Source organism: Delphinus delphis, chromosome 7 (genome assembly GCF_949987515.2).
Source record: "Delphinus delphis chromosome 7, mDelDel1.2, whole genome shotgun sequence".
NCBI classification, from domain to species: Eukaryota; Metazoa; Chordata; class Mammalia; order Artiodactyla; family Delphinidae; genus Delphinus; species Delphinus delphis.
The window spans coordinates 1,250,915-1,266,353 of NC_082689.1; the positions used below are offsets into that span (position 1 = coordinate 1,250,915).

Consider the following 15,439-nt stretch of genomic DNA (forward strand, 5'->3'; position numbering starts at 1 on the left):
AGGCCAGGGGAGGGGGGTCAGGGACGGCGGGGCTTAACGTTTTAAGAGCCTCGTCCCTTTAAAATACCCCTATGGGTCCGGTGTGTCCCGAACTCCATGATGAAGGGAGGTGGGAGTGAACACCTCAGCCGGTCCTGAAGCAGGTGGCATCATCTGTCTCCCCAGGGCCTGCAGATGGTCCCAGGTGTGTGGGATGCACTCTCCGTAGCCCCAGACACTCGAGGACGCACACAGTCACACATGGCTCACCACAGGGCCCAGATGTCCACAGGTGGCCCCAGGATGCGCTTAGACACACAGACGAGCCTGTACGGCCACCCTCAGGCTCAGAGAGTGGGCCTTAGCACTGGGGATGCTGTCCGAAGGTGTGCACAGGCCACAGACCTCCACAGGTTCTGGTGCTGATGGCGGGCCCAAGAAATGTCCCCGCCAGGGAGACACGGGGCCACAGTCGCTGCCAGGTGCACCTGTCCAGGGTCTGGCTGCCCGCCTGAGAGGGAGACGTGCTGGCCTATCCCTCAGGCTGCTGGGAGCACTGCAGCCTAATCCACCCCCAGGGCCAACAGCCGGGGCGCAGACGCGGCTCAGGATACGGCCAGTGGCTGCCTGGCTCCGGACTGCGGGGTTTCTCACTAGACCCTGACCTTCCGGGGGTGGGGCCCATAGCTTGAGGGTGAGCACAGAGCGGATGAATGGATGGACGGGTAGGAGGGTGAAGGGCCTTGCCTCCTGCCTGGCCAGCCTCTCCTCGTCCCTTCCAAGCAGGCGGGGCGCGGGCATTTGGTGCCCATCGGCAGGACCAGCTCTGAGCTTAGGATGCCCTCCTTGAGGTGGTGGGCTGGCAGAGTTTGGGCTAGAGTTGAGCGGAGCCTGACCTTGTTTTCTCCTGCCGGCCGGCTGGCCGGGTCCTCCTGCAGCCCGAGTCCTCACGTGCACCTCTCTTAGGCCGGCTCCTCTCCCGGACACCCCACCCAGCCCCTCCTGGGGCTCGCCCACCTGTCCTAGCCTTGGAGCCCCTCAGTCCTCTGGGGCCTGCCAGGGCCCGTCTTTCCTTGTACCTGTGGGAGCTCTGTGGCCTCCCCGCCAGCTCTGTCCTCTGGCCCACCTCACCCCTGCAGCCTGGAACGCACGCCCAGCACCTAAGGACAGGGCCACACGGATGCCCCCCAGCGCCCCAACGAGGCAGGCTTGCGTGGGCTCGCCCCTGACCTCCTCCTCTCTGGGGCACCCCCTCAATGGGTGGCACCATTGCCCGGGGCCCACACCAGATACCTGGGACAAACCTGGGCCAGGGCAGCAAGGCCACGGAGGAGAAGCTACCCAGGGACAGGGCTCTGAGCACTGGGGACCCCTTCCTGGGACCCAGCTTCCCCACCTGCACACCAGGTGGTACTCGGCCTGCCCTGCAGGCACCCCGTCCTGCCCGCTCTGGGAGGCTGGGAGGGGCTGCCAGGCAACGGGCCAGTGGAGGCCAGGGCACGGCTTAAGGAGGCAGGGCCTTGGACCGAGGCCGGGGCTGGCTCCTGGACACTTCAGTGGGTGGGAAGGAGTGGTGAGGAAGGCGAGGCCTGCAGGGCCTCCGCTTGCTGGCCTGCTCCAGCCCAGGTGCTCTCCTTGGCCCCAGGCCCGGCTGTGGCCACCCTGTCCATCCTGTCCACCTGTAGGGCCCTGGGCTCCGCCACACTGCAGACGCGCGAGCTGATGGGAGGCCTGCCTCACGGTGCTGCTGGCTGGTCCTCACCTGATGCTGGACCCCATCTTCCATCTCCTGCCTCCCCGCAGCCCCGGACTCGGCCAGGTCGCAAACTGCCTGGCCTCCCCCCGCCGGAGTCTGAGCCCGCACAGCTCTCCTCCTCCAAGATGCAGCAGGGGCGGCAGGCAGGGCGCTGGGCCTCCAGGGGCCCGAGGTCAGGGCAGATGGTGAGGGAGCAGGGTGGACGGAGCCCGCCGGGCCTGGCCTGTCATCCAGCCAAGCCTCTAGAACCCAGGGAGCACTTCGTACAAATCGGCAGCCAGCGTCCTCGGCTGGGCCACGGAGCCAGGAGCCAGCAGCCGGCCCACCTCCCCTCCCCACACCCTGCCCCGCACGCTGTGTGCCCAGCTCAGGGGCCCTCGCACTTGTTGTGGGGGGACCCCCAGCCTGTCCACGGCAAGCTGCTGCCAGCGAGCCACAACTCTCCCAGACGGGTGCCCCTGACCCCCACGAAGGTCATCAGCTGAGCCCCTCATTGCCCAGCCAGGCTCTGGGACGTGCCACAAGTGAGATGCGTCAGCAGGTCGGCAGTTACCAGACTCTGGATGTCAGAATGAGTGGCCCCCGGCCCTCCTCTCGGACTCAGTTGGAGTTGGAGAAGTTAAGGCCTACAGGGTGCAGAGCTCTGGCCATTTTCCTGAGAAGCTTGCAGGCTGGTGGGGGTGAGAATGGTCTGACACCCTCACTCCAGCACCAAGGCCCCGGTGCACGTCGGGGCCGAGACCCTGAGCCTGTGGCATGGGCCTGTCCTGAGGAGACACCCACCAAAATACCCAGAGCCCAGGATCCCCGCCCTGGACAGCACGCACCCGAGAGTGAGGAGCCAAGCCTGCAGTGGGCTGAACCCTGGCCCTCGTTCGTATGTCAGAGTCCCCAGGACTCTTGACATATGAACCCCCAGGACTCTGACATATGCCCCCCAGGACTTCAGGACGTGAGCTCATTTGAGTGTGGGGTCTTTGCAAATGTAACTGGTTGGGCCCCTAACTTGATAGGATTGGTGTCCTCATTTCCATAAAGTGAAATTCAGAAGCAGACCAGCACAGGGACACCTACTCATAACGACAAACCCAGAGACTACAGACCAAGGGCCCCCAAGGATCGCCTGCAACCCCCAGGAGCCAGGAGAGGCCCTGGAACAGCTTCCCTCTCACGGCCTCAGGAGGTCCTAGCCCCGTGACACCTTGATCTTGGACTTCTAGCCTCTGAACTGCTAGACAATAAACTCCTGCTGTGAGGCCACCTAGCCTGCTGCACCTGTGCCAGCAGCCGGGGGAAGCGGGCACACGCCTGACCCCCAGCACCCAGCCCAGCCCGGCACCACACAGGCGGCGCTCAGCATACTTACTGCTGAGGTTGCCCAGACTTGGGGAGCACCCCGGGAAAACAGGGAGAGCCCTGGAGAGCAGTGGGTGTGTTGGGGATGCCTGGGAAGCTGAGCAGCAGGGCCAAGCCCCGGAGGGAGGATGGTGATGGGCGTGTGCCGAGGGTGGGTGTGGGGAGGGCCGACCTGGCAGGAGGGGGCGCGTGTGCCAGGAAGGTGAGCCAGCCAGGAGCTGGTGGGAGCCAACGCTGAGGCCACAGGCAGGCGAGGGGTGGGGTGGGTATGGCCTGGCCCCCTCAGGGGCTCCTAAATCTACCCAGGAGTCCAAGATTCCTGCCAGGAAAGCCAGTGTGCACCCCTCACACCCAGAGCTTCCCTTGCACCCATGGCGAGACCAAGAACAGTCGAGAAAGCTGGAAGCCCCGGCCCTGCCCCCACTGCAGGGGTCACGGCTGGGAGGACAGGACAGCCCCCACCCCACAGCTGGGAACAGGGCGTAGGGCCTGGGGTTGGGGAGGACTGCAGCACCTCCGCCTGAACCATCTCCGCCCAGAGACTTCAGGCAGCTCAGAGCACCTGCCCAGGCCTGTTCCTAGACACACGTGGCAAGAATGCCGCCAGCTGGCACGGGGTAGGTGCCCCAGGCTGGAGCCCTCACCCTCCTGAGCCTGTGTCCTCTCCCAAACGTGGGTGATGACCTGACCCCACAGGGCTGTGCTGACGGCTAGATGTGGTCACAGCTGGTGCCAGGGACCAGGCAGAGACATCAGACAGGCAAGGCCTGGGCCCTGAGTCTTGGTCTGAAATCTTCCTGAACCAAGCCAGGACTCAGGGAGGAGGGTCTGGCTTATAGGAGAGCTGACCAACCTCTCACCGCCTGGGCGTGTCCAGGCCTGGGCCCGATTTGATACCGGCGTGGCCTTGGGTGAGCCCCTCTCCTGGCCCGTCTCCCTGTCTAGGACCAGCCAGGCTGACACCTGCGCCCGTGCATGGGGTGGCCTAGCACAGGCCCGGAGCACCCACACACCCTCTGCTCTCCTCGCGGCTCCGAAGCCCACCTGCCGCCTGGCGGGAGTGTCCTCAGTCCCTCTCCTGGGAGGCCTCAGTGGCCCTGCAGCCCTGTCCACCACGGGCTCACGCTGTCCCTTATTAGGACCGGCATGGAACCAGTCTACCAAGACCGGCCTGCCTTGTCTTCTGGACTCACCTACCCCTGGATGGGGCATCTGTCCATGACTCCTGGGGGACCTGGCCCAGCATGGTGCTGGGGACACGCCAGGGGCTGCTCTTAGGGTCGGCCAGCAGGACACAGCTGGTCCATCCTCTGTGTACACCCCGGGCAGGGCCGCCTGATTCACGCCCCTGGAACAGCCCTCTCTAGCAGGGCAGGGGCGGCAGGCCTTCACCGGACAGGCTCCCGGGACCAGCTCAGGGTGAGGCCCGGCCACATGGAAGGCCGAGTCACCGGCAGCAGTCGGGGTGGAGGCAGGGCGGCCCCGGAGAAGGCGCAGGAGGCGATCCAGTTAAGAGGAGCTCTAACCCGGCCTAAGCAGTGGAGTCTACGACCAGGAGAAGGCAGCTGGTGGCCCATAAGGGCCTGCCCTCGAGGCCCCATTTCAGGCCTCCAGGCTGGGGTGGCACGAGGCTTCCAGAGGACACAGAGCCCAGGACTGTTCAGCAGTTAATGCCACCGGCTTTGGAGTCAACAGACTGGGCTCTAGACCTCAGAGCTCCACGTGGGCCGAGGCCCCTGAAGAAAGCTGTGGGGCTTCTTGGCCTCAGTTACTTTTCTGTGAAGCAGGTCTGCAAAGACCCCTCCTCATCCGCTGTACCAGCTAGACAGTCACGCGGAGGGACCCACGCTGAGGGCTCCCAAGTTCCAGACACCACTGCCTGCAGGCCCTCCAGGGGCCTCTAGGGCGGGGGCAGAGGGGAGGACATGCCTGAGGCAGCCGCAGAGTGCATGGCGTCCGCATGCACCCCTCCTGCAGCCTTCCAGTGGTCGTGACTATTCCCGTTGTCACACGTGAAGAAACAGAGGCACAGAGAAGCCAGGTCGGGGGTGGTGGTGGCGGGAAGGCTGACGCGGCAGGGCTGGCCTCTGAGCCCAGGCCCACGGAGGACGTCCCGCCCCTCGGAGGAGCACGCGGCCTGTCCGGCACCAGCAAGGGCCAGGCCGCCGCACCGTGCAGGTGGCCCCCCTACCTGTGGTTCTCCCCACAGCGGTGGGGGCGGGGGGCGTATCCTGCCCTCACGCTGGGGATGATGAAACCTCAGCTGCTCTAGTGGTGAAGGGACAGCAGCAGCTGGAGGCCACGGACCACCCTGGGGCCCCAAGCCAGGCACACGGGGGCCTCTGCCCTCTGAACAGGCAGCGTGCGCACAACCGTCTGCTGTGAGGCCGGGCTATATGCAGATGGCCCGCGAGAGCCTCACGGCCGAGGGACAGACTCGGAGGGCTCTCAGCCTCGGGCAGGACGGCACAGAGAAGCAGCGGTTTCTGCTGGGAGGCTAAGGGGTGGTCCTCGGTGGGGAATCCACAGGCAGCCGGGGTCCAGGAGCAGAGGGGCTGCCCACCAGTCCGTGTTGCACTGACAGGCCCATGCTCCCCTCTGACCTCCATCCCCAAAGTCCAGGCCCCTTCTCCTGTGCCCAGGCCCTCCGTCTCCCACTGCCCACCCACCACGGCTGGCATACAGCAGGCCGTGTGCGGGTCTCCAGCAAGTTGTGACTGAGAACCTACTTTGTGCCAGGAACCGCGCCAGGCTCCGTGGCTACTAGAGAACAGCACAGACAGAGGTGGCCTCTGCCCCCAGGGCCTCAGCGAAGGGTCGGAGAGATACACGGCAAACCGTGTCAAGTGTCAGGAGGCCGAGCAGATGCTCAGGAGACATCTGGGGACCAGAAGCCACCCCACAGGCAGAGACAGAAGATGGCCGGCCCGTGTGCGTGCGTGCGTGTGCGTGCGTGTGCGCGCGTGTGTGCGTGTGCACGCGCGTGTGTGCATGTGCGTGCGTGAGATGCAGCCCGGGGCTGGGCTTTTCCCCAGTGTTGCAGAGGGAGCCAGCTAGAGAGGTAGCTTCCCCTCACCTTCCACACAGTGCTCTGGCCGGAGGGAGGGCTACCTGCGCTGTGCAGCCCGTAAGAGGGGATGTGACCATCGTCCTCATCACGGCCACGCCTGGCTGTCCATCCAAAACACTACACACAGTCACGAGCGGGAGCCCCGTGCGCACTGATGGTCCCTCCTTCGTGAGCCCCCACCATTTCTGCTCTCCCGGGCAGGCACTGGCCGGAAAGCCCACCCAAAGACCCAGGGCCGCCCTCCCTCCCTTCCAACGACTAGCAAGCATCGAGTCTCTACCCCACCAGCCAGCCCAGGCGTCCACCCCGGGGGCTCCCCAGGCTGGAGAAGTCTGCCTGCCGGCTGGCAGGACAGGAGACCAAAGGCCCGGATCCCCGAGAGCAGCGTGTCACCACGGGGCCACCAGAGGGCGCCCGTTCCACAGAGCCCGGCCAAGTTGCTGGGAGCAGGAGAGGACAGGACTGGCCGCTGCCTTGGGAGGTCACCCTGTTTCCTTCACCCCACGTGGCACCGGCACTCTCCTCGGGGCCTGGGCCCTGCAGGGCACTCTCCAGTTCAGGTGCTTATGGGGGAGGCTGAAGCCATAGGGGGTCGGGGAGAGCAGCTTCCCAGAAGCCCCTGGATCTGGGATGGAGAAGCCACGGGCACTGGTCAGGAGGGGGCGCTGTCCAGGCCCCGGGGGGGCAGCACCTGAAGCCCTGGCTGGCACGGTGCTTGGACAGCTGCTGGGCGGCCGTACACCCCCCCTCCGTCATGTGCGCAGCAAGGCACTCTGCTGGTCCCGGGTCCCCAACCCACTGCAGCCCCAGCCCAAGGAGGCCAAGACCCAGCCCCCCGCCGGCCCCGCCTCACCTTCTCCAGCCTGCCCTGCTCTCTCCTAGCCCTTGACGGCTGCCCAGACTCTGCCACTCTGTCTCTCAGCCTAACTGGGACAGAGGCCTGTGGATGCGATCAAGTTTAGGATGGTCCCGAGGACACAGCAGCCGAGTGGGAGTGGACGTGTGAAAGAGAGCTGTGGGGCGAGGGGACCTTGGAGTGCCGTCTAAGATCGGGGCTGGGTGAGGGCAGCTGCTCAGCTGCCCTGAGACCCTGGTGTCCAGGGGAAGGGATTCAACCGAAAGGCCAGGGATTCCCGGGCATTAGTTTGCACGGCGGGTGGCGGGGCTTATGAACCAACGTGTGCTGGCCCCAGGCACCCAGATGTGCCCCCCAAAACCTGTCCCCTAGGGAGGGTGGCAGCCCTGACAATGACAGGGCTTTGCCAGCAGACAGAGGCACAGGAAGGCCTACCTTGGGGGACTTGAACCCGGGGCAGGGGGCTGTCAAGGTATCAAGGCAGAGGCTTCTGTGGGTCCTGCCCTGCTGGGGGCCGGGGTCCAGGGCCTGGCTGCCCCCTCCCATTCCCCAGCAAGACACGGCCACGGACTTGCCCCTCACACTCCTCTCTCGCTCAGAACTCCTGTGGCTGTGGTCATTCCATGTCCCCCGTGTCACTACTCGAATGCCCCCTCCCCACCCCCGCCCCAGTTTGGGAGGAGTTCCCCAGGGCAGGAAGCTGGTCTGCTCCGCTCTCAGCCACCGTGTCCCAGGCCCCCTGAACAGACGCGCAGACCCACGGTGGTTCTGGACACATTCGCAGTTGGAGGAAAAAGCCTGGGGGTGTCTGTGAAATCCTTAGACCTCCACCCTCACTCCAGTCCCCAGAGCTCCTTAGAGGCCTGCAGGGAGGGTGTGGGCAGGACTGCGGGCAGCTGCAGGCTGAGGCCGCCTGAGACGGCGATGCTCTTACAAAGAAATGACACGGCCCCTGGGCGGGATCCAAGGCGCCGACCACCTGCAGCTGGACTCCCCGCCCGAGGCGGCCCTGAGTGCCAGGCGAGCACAAGTTCCCCGGGCAGGAATCCCTGCGAGGTGATGTTCCCTTCCCGGTGGCAGAGGTCGAGCCTCTCCACCCTCGCCCCCGCCCCTCCCCGAGCGCACAGTTCGCTCCCGACCTCCCCGGGGCCCCTAGGCTGCTTCTGCCGGGGACCCCCGGGAATCCCCGGGCCGACCCGAGGCGCCTCCCGGAGAGGGCCGCACAGCCGGTGGGAGTCCCCAGCCCATGGCCGCCGTCGGCTGCGCCCCGACAGCCGGCCCCGCAGCTCAGCCCTGCCTGTCCCGGAGGACGCACCGAGCCGGGGACCGCCCGGTCCGCCGCCCGGCGAGGAGAGCTCCGCCGGGAAGGGGCCGGTGTGCATGTTGGGGGCCGGGGGGCGGCCGAGCGGAGCAGAGGAGACCGGGCGGAGGGAGGGCGGCTCGGGGCGCGGAGGCGCAGGGCGGACGAGGGCAGAACGGGAGAGAGAAGGGGGCGCAGGGGAGACCCGGGAGCGCCGGGTCACTCACCCGAGATCTCCGCCTGGGGCACGTCGCTCAGGCTGAAGCCCTTGGTCCCGTAGATGTGGCGGACTTCGCCGCAGCTCCGACTCTTGCTGGCAGGGTCCCCGTGGGCGCAGGCGGCCAGTGCGACGGCCACGCACAGCAGCCACCAGCCTCGGGCCCGGAGCTCCATGGCGCGGCCGGCGGCGCCCCCGGCCGGGCCCGTGCAGCCCCCGCCCGCGAAGGGCAGAGCCAAGGTCCCGGCGCACTCGGCTCGCGGTCCGGAGGCGCCGGCGGCAGGGGAGGCGGAGACAACAAAAGCCGGCGGCGGTTGGGCGCGGGGCGCGCGGGGCGCGAGGTCCGGCCGCTCTCTCCGGCGGCCCAGAGCGCGGCAGGCGAGCGCGCAGTCCCGGCCCGGCCCCTCGGCTGCCCGGGAGAGGGGCGGGGAGGGGCGCGCGGGGCGGGGCGCGCAGGGGCGGGGCGGGGCGCGGCGCGGGGGCGCGATCCGAGGCGCACGGGGCGCCCGTCCTGCTCCCGGGGGCGCCCGGCTCGCGCGGATCTGTTGACTGCTGGAGGGAAGCGGGGTGGCCCGGAGCGCGCGGGCCGTGTCCGGGGTCCCCGAGGGCGGGCCCTCCACTCCCAGCGCCCGGGGCGGCGGCACCACCTGTGGGGGCGGGGGCGGGGGTGCTGAGGCAGGGCTTCCCCCGCCGGACGTGACATCACGCCTTCCGCGCGCCTATCAGGGGCTTCCCCGCCCCCAGCCGAAGTCGGCATCCCTCCCGTTTTCTCTCTCCTCGGATCAGGCCGTGCCTTCCTGCACCCTGGCCGCGTGCCTCGCGCGTCCGCTTCCACAGCCTTGGTCCCCTTTGTCCCCCGCCCGCACCTGGCCTGCACGCCTTTACGGCCCCTCGCCCCGCGCCCATTTCAGCTTCCTCTCCAGCTCACACTTGATTTTTTCTGTGGAGGAGAGTGGGGGGCTGTACGTGGGAAACTAGCCAAGAGTCTAGACCTCGCGCGCGCCCGTTCCTGCGTAGAGGCAAAACCAACGAGTTAGTTGTTGGAGATCGTCAGCGGGTTTTGTGTCCCCTCCACGTGATGCTTTGGATGCTCGAGAAGCGAGCGAGGGGGGCAGAAGCTTGTCCGTTGGCTTGGGCCGCTGGGCGGTGGCAGGTGACCTCTTGGGGAAGGGATGGCGTCGGGCCGACAACAGGTCAGATCGCTGGGGGCTGAGGAGAGCGTGACAGTGAGTGAGGCGGCGGGGGACCGTGCAGGGCGGGTGGACAGTGCTGGTAGCCGCAGAGGATGGGGATGCGGGCCGCGGGAAGTGAGGTGAGCGACCGGGGCGGGCGGACGGGAGCTGAGGGCGCCTCCGTTTCTTCCTTGCCGGCTGCTGCACTCCCCCACCCCGTTCCTGCTCTCCTGATACGTGTGCAAAGGCCCCAGAGACCACCAGGCCATGACCCCGGGTGCCTGATTGGTTGAAATGGGGGGAAATGCAGTAAATAGGCACCCTTGGAAGAGGACCCCAGGGTAACCATCCTGTGCCAATAAGGGCGCCCAGACCTTGAACCTGGGGGCTAATGGTTTCACCTCACAGCAGGGCAGGAAGGAGGGCCCCACGCCTCCCCTGGGGTTCCCTGAGTGCTGGCTCAGCAGCCACAGAGGGGCCTTGCAGCCTTCTACCCCCTCGCCCAGAGACACCGAGTCACCGTGTGAGAGGGGCTGGGAGGCCCCTACCCCAGCGTGCTGGCCCCGGCCCTGCTCACGCACCTGCCGCCCGGTCCCGCTGGTGACTCCCAGATCCCGTGCAGCGCTCAGGCCAGCCCGTCCCTGCTTGCCCGTGCCCGGTGCAGCTGCCTGGATGCCTCCCCCATGCCCGCCGGGCCCCTGCCCCCCCTTCTCTTTAGGAGCTCGCCTCCAGCCACGTGCTTCCGGGTCAGGCAGGAGCCAGACGGCCGGAGGCTCGATGGAGTCACACACGCTTACTGCCGTTGTTACGGGGATCCGTCGCCTCCTCTTAATCTGGCCAGACGGGGAGATTTCTCAGGGTGGCGTCGGCGTCCAGTGCGTTTCTGGGCCTCCAGACAGGGGTGTGGCCAGAATGTCCACGTGCCGTGCTCGCGTGGCCGGTTTTCAGGACATGGTAGTCACGGGCACGGCCCCTACACACGCCCCTCCCAGGTGTACGATGACTCCATCCCCTAGAGAAATCCTCACCACTGCCTGCAAGGTCCCTGTGTCATTCCCCTCCAGAGGTCACGACCCTCGCAGCCAGGGCCCTTCCCCTAGTGTCCCCTAGTGGGGAGACACGCCCCCAGATGGATCCGAGCTCTCATTTCCCTGACGTCGAGGGGAGGCGGGTAAGTGAGGGGCGCAGTGTCCCTTTGGAGAATGGCTGTAAGGAGAACTGGGGATGGCAGCCGGGCACCCTCCCCTCCCCGGGGGTGCGGGGCTCTGGCTGTGTTCCTCTTGGTCTCCTCCACGTTGGGTGGCTTCATGGGTGCTCAGCCTCTGTGCACTTGAGGGGGTCGAGTGGAGGCCAGGGGCCAGGCTGGGGCGGAGGTTCTTCCCAGGGCACAGGCGTGCCTCCCCACCAGGTGCAGTTTCTTGCCAGTTTTCCATCATCAGGACCCTTGATGACTGAAAGTGACAGGAAGCCTCCGTGAGGAAAGGAGATGCATCGTCGTGGTATCCGGCACTGGCTGGCTCCCTGGTCCTGTCCCGGAGCGAACGGATCAGACCCGAGTTCAAATCCCGGCCCTCCCACTTGTCCGCAGCGTGATTCTGGATGTGGCACTCGGCTCAGTTTCCTTATTTCCTCTGTGAGGATCTAGGAGGGAGGTCTGTGCCCAGCGTGGACCCAGCTCCTGGGGGCCCCTTCTCAGGGCCTGAGAGGAGGCAGTAATGAAGGCCCTGCCACGGTGTTGGCCTGTGGCCCAGCGGGATGCCAGGCGGGACCATCCTTCCGGCTCTGGAGGGGCCGGCGCCTGCCAGAGGGCCTTGCTGACAAGGAGCTGGAAGGCCGGGTGCGGAGGCAGCTGACTGCTGGGTGGTCACGGCTCGAGGCGGCTCTGCCAGGTCACGGGGCTTCGGGGACCCGGAGAGGAGATGCCTGTGCACCTGCAGTGTTCCTTCACCTCTTCCATCCAGTTGCCCGGCCCGCAGAGCCCCCTTCCTTGCTGCCCCGCCCAGGGGAGTGCTTATGTTGTACAGACGTGGACACTGTTACTGGGTGAGGGAAGGGGCCCGTCCCAGGTCATGAAGCCCAGAGGAGCTGCCCCAGTGCCAGCTGCCGGGACTCCGCTGTTCCTGAGGCACAGCTGCCTCTGCCAGGCCCCCACTCACTGCCCCGGCCCTGCCGTTCAGAGCTAGTGCCCGTCTGGGGCCGCCCAGGGTGAGGGATCCCCACACCGCCTGGGCTTCGGGAGCCAGGGCCGGGTCACACTGGGGAGCGCGTCGTGAGCCCACACGTGGCTGCTGTGGCTCCAGCCAAGACCACCACCTCCTGCTTTGGGGCCCTGGTCCGCCAGACGTGCGGGCACAGACGTGCAATGGAAGGAAGGGAGGAAGGTGAGTGGTTTGCTCATGAAAAGGAAGTGGCATCGTCCCTGAACGAGTGGGTGTGTGGTGGACTTGCCCTCTGCTTACACCAAGGGAGGGCTGACAAGAAAGGGACCATTTAGAGTCATCTCGGAAGGGGGCCTGTGCTCTCCCACGTTTCCGTCTTCTCGAGGAGTGACCCCGAGTCCTGAAGGGCAGCACCCTGCCCCCCACTTCCTTTCTCCGGCCAGGGCGGGGTCAGGGCATGGTGGGCTCCGCTGCTCAGAAGACGGGGAGTGAGCAGGTCGCCGGATCCACACACTAGGGCTGACGGCCCGCTGGCCTCCACCTCTGGATCCCCACGGGCCCGTGCTCCCTTTCCCCACCTATTGCGGAGCAACAGGGGAGCCCCCAAAGCAAGTGTTCAGATAGACTGAGCAATTCCATCCACGTGTCTGCTGACGACCGCCACTGCCAGCCGTGTCCCTGACGAGGGCCCCATCTTGTTGGCAGTAAGGCACGGGGTCAGAGGGCACTGGGCAGGACAGGTAGGCTGCCACACCCTGACCCACTGGGGCCCCGGAGGTGTTGTGATGCCCTGGGAGTCAGTGGAGGACACAGGGTCCCCCTGCCTCTGTAGGGCACGGGGGCCCCAGGCCGCAGCCTGAGAGAGGACGTAGATGCCACGGGGTGTGGCTGATAGAGGGGAATGTGACACTGGCTGAGCAGGGGCTCCACCAGGCGGGGCGTCTGCAGACGGAATCAGGGTCCCTGACAGGGTTCCCCAGAGCCTGGGGGTGGGAGGGGGAGCCACCCTGTGGGCCTCGTGGATGCCACCGGCTTCCTGCAGCTCCTTGCCTCTGGGGGGAGGTGGGAGAACACTCAGAGTCCCTCACTCGTCAGCTCGGGAATGTGTCTCTCGTCCTTATAAAGGGTCTCGGCCCAAGGCCACCCCGGGATCGCCCCAGTGTGGAGACCCAAAGTTGGCCCCTACTCTGCCCAGACACTCAGTGGGACTCTGGAGGCCCCCCAGACGCGGGCCTCGTCCCAACCCCCAGAAGACTGACTCTGCTCTGAGACCGAGCTGCTCCCCAAGCCGGGGCAGGGGCTGCCTCGGGAGGAGGCCCTTGCTGAGCACCGTGGGGTCAGCAGGTCAGACGAAACACGGGTTCTCTTGTTCCGCAAGGTGGTCCTACCTGTCCCCCTGCCCGGCTCAGACTTTAAGGCAGACTTGTTGGCAGCCTGCTCAGCTCTGCGGGGCCCTTTGATCTGCCAGCAGCCTGGGCAGGCCTCTCGTGCACGCGGGGCTCGCTGGGGAGGAGCTGCGCGGGCGGGGCGGCCGAGTCTGGGGTCTGCGCACCCACTGGAGGAGAAGGCCCCACCCTCAGCCCTGGGCCCGCCTGGCGCACGCTTCCCTGTGCCGCCTTCCTCGCCCCGGCGCCTTGGCCCGTCCCCGGGGAAGGGGTAAGCCGGGACCCGGGGTGTCCAGGCACCGTCTGGCGTGTTGGGGCGAAGCTCTCCCGGCCCAGGCCACCGGAAGCTTGCTGCATTCCGGCTGGGCTGGCTGGCTCCCTCCCTGCCTGGTTCCGTGGGCCCCTCCGCACCTCTTCCCTCCTGGACCATCGCTGGCTTCTCATCTTTTCTCTCTCCAGTCCATATGGCCGGGCTGCTGGTTCTAGAGCCAGCTTCTACCCAAAGCCTGCAAAGACTCTGCCTGCAGGGTGATGCCAGAGAGCCCCCGGCCACGCACTTTGCGGCTGACCGCTGACCGTCACGTTAAACCAAGCCAGGCCGCTCCCTCCGCCCCAGACAAGCCTGGCTCTGCACTCCCGGAATCTTCCACTCGTCTTGGGGCAGGTCTGAGGTTGCTTCCAGCCCCAGAGGTTTGGGGCCAAGGACATATGTGTCCACGCAGATGCAGCACCCGAGACCTCGCGGAACCTCAAGGGAAGTCGGTCTTCCGCACTTGAGGCCTTCCAGCATTCCTTCATCACCCGGAGAGCCCTCGGGCTGGGTCCCCAAAGCAAAGAGCAGTTTCCAGGGCTCGGTCAGGCTCGAGACATCCTCTGAGAACCCCGTGGAGGACTCGCCCCTGGGAGGAGCTGGCCCAGAAGCACCAGGGTCCGCCACGTGGCCGAAGGAGGACCTAGATTCCAGTTGTCATTTTCAGGAAGAGGCAGGTCGGCCTACAAGGCATCACCTTGCTCGCTCACCTAGATGCTTCCTGAGCTCCTGTAGGCGGGCCCCGTGCTCGCCTCGTGGGCCAAGATCCCAGCATGCCCAGGACACGATGATTCCTCTGCACCACGCGGCCGCTGAGTGGTGCTCCAGGAACGGACCTCTCTCTGACTGGCTGTCCCAATCTTTGCTGCTCCTGACGAAGGTGCCCCGGGCTGCAGGGCCGTCGGTCCGAGGGTCTTCCCCAGGGAGTCCGCCTGAGAGAAGGGGCTGAGTCGGCAGGGAGGACGGGAGAGGTGGCCAGGCTGGGGGCCCCTGTCGGCCAGCCCGGGAGGTGCAGAGAACAGTGGGCAGGTGGATCTGGCCTCAGCGGCCTTGGTGGGCAGCCCACGGGCTGGGGGCGGGGCCTGTACGCCGGGCTGAGGAGGCCCCCAGCCTGTGTGGTCAGGACCCAACGCTCAGCCCACCATGCGCTGTGTGAAGCTGGGGCCGGGGCAGAGCCAGGCAGGGGACGGAGTGTGGGCCCACAGGGAAGCGCTTTCTCCTGGGGGGCCCTGCAGGGCCCAAGGAGCAGGTCTTGCAACCTTGGCAGTGCACCGAGTCCCAGGGTGGGAACTCGCGTCTTCCGGACCCCGAGGGGAGGCACTGGCAGGTGGGGCTGAGAGAAGACTCGAGCCGCCGTGGTCTGCCAGTGACACTGCCGGGCTCTGACTCTCTGTGCAGGAGTAAAAGCCTCCTGGGTGGGAGGGGACACCTGACGCTGAGCCAGGGACCCCTACCCCTGGAAACGGGCGGAAGGTGGGAGGAAGGGGTAGTCAGGGGGCAGGCTGCTTCCAGAGTCAGGGGTGCGCTGCTGGGAAGGACGGCGTGGGGAGCGGTCCGGCCTCGTCCTGCCCTGCTGTCCCGGGTGCAACCCAAGGTGAGGGAGGGTTCTGGCCCTGGCCCTGCGCACGGGAGGCTACCGGCCCCCGTCCCCCAGCACAGCAGGGACATCCCCATGGATAAAGGAGGCACCGGCTGGAGCAACACGGCTGAGGAGTTGGGTGAGAAAGGGGAGGCTGGTGACCACAGCTGCAGCCATGACCTGGCCTGTTGGGTCGTTCCTACAGCCAAGCTCAGCCCGAGTGTCCCAGACCTGGGCCAGTTCTGGGTGAGCAGGACGTGGCCATGGCCCACCTTTGCTGGGAGGCGGGGGGCACTGGAG

At 66.7% G+C, this 15,439-nt stretch overlaps 1 protein-coding gene across 1 annotated transcript in view; it reads right to left on the minus strand.

Annotated features, from left to right (window-relative positions):
* Positions 1 to 8,923, minus strand: part of GPC1 (glypican 1) — a 29,182-nt gene extending 20,259 nt beyond the window's left edge. Inside the window, exon 1 of the mRNA XM_060015816.1 lies at positions 8,545 to 8,923. Coding sequence (XP_059871799.1) covers positions 8,545 to 8,710 — 166 coding nt within the window. The 5' untranslated portion in view covers positions 8,711 to 8,923. The remainder of the gene's footprint in view (positions 1 to 8,544) is intronic.
* Between the last annotated feature and the right edge of the window lie 6,516 nt (positions 8,924 to 15,439).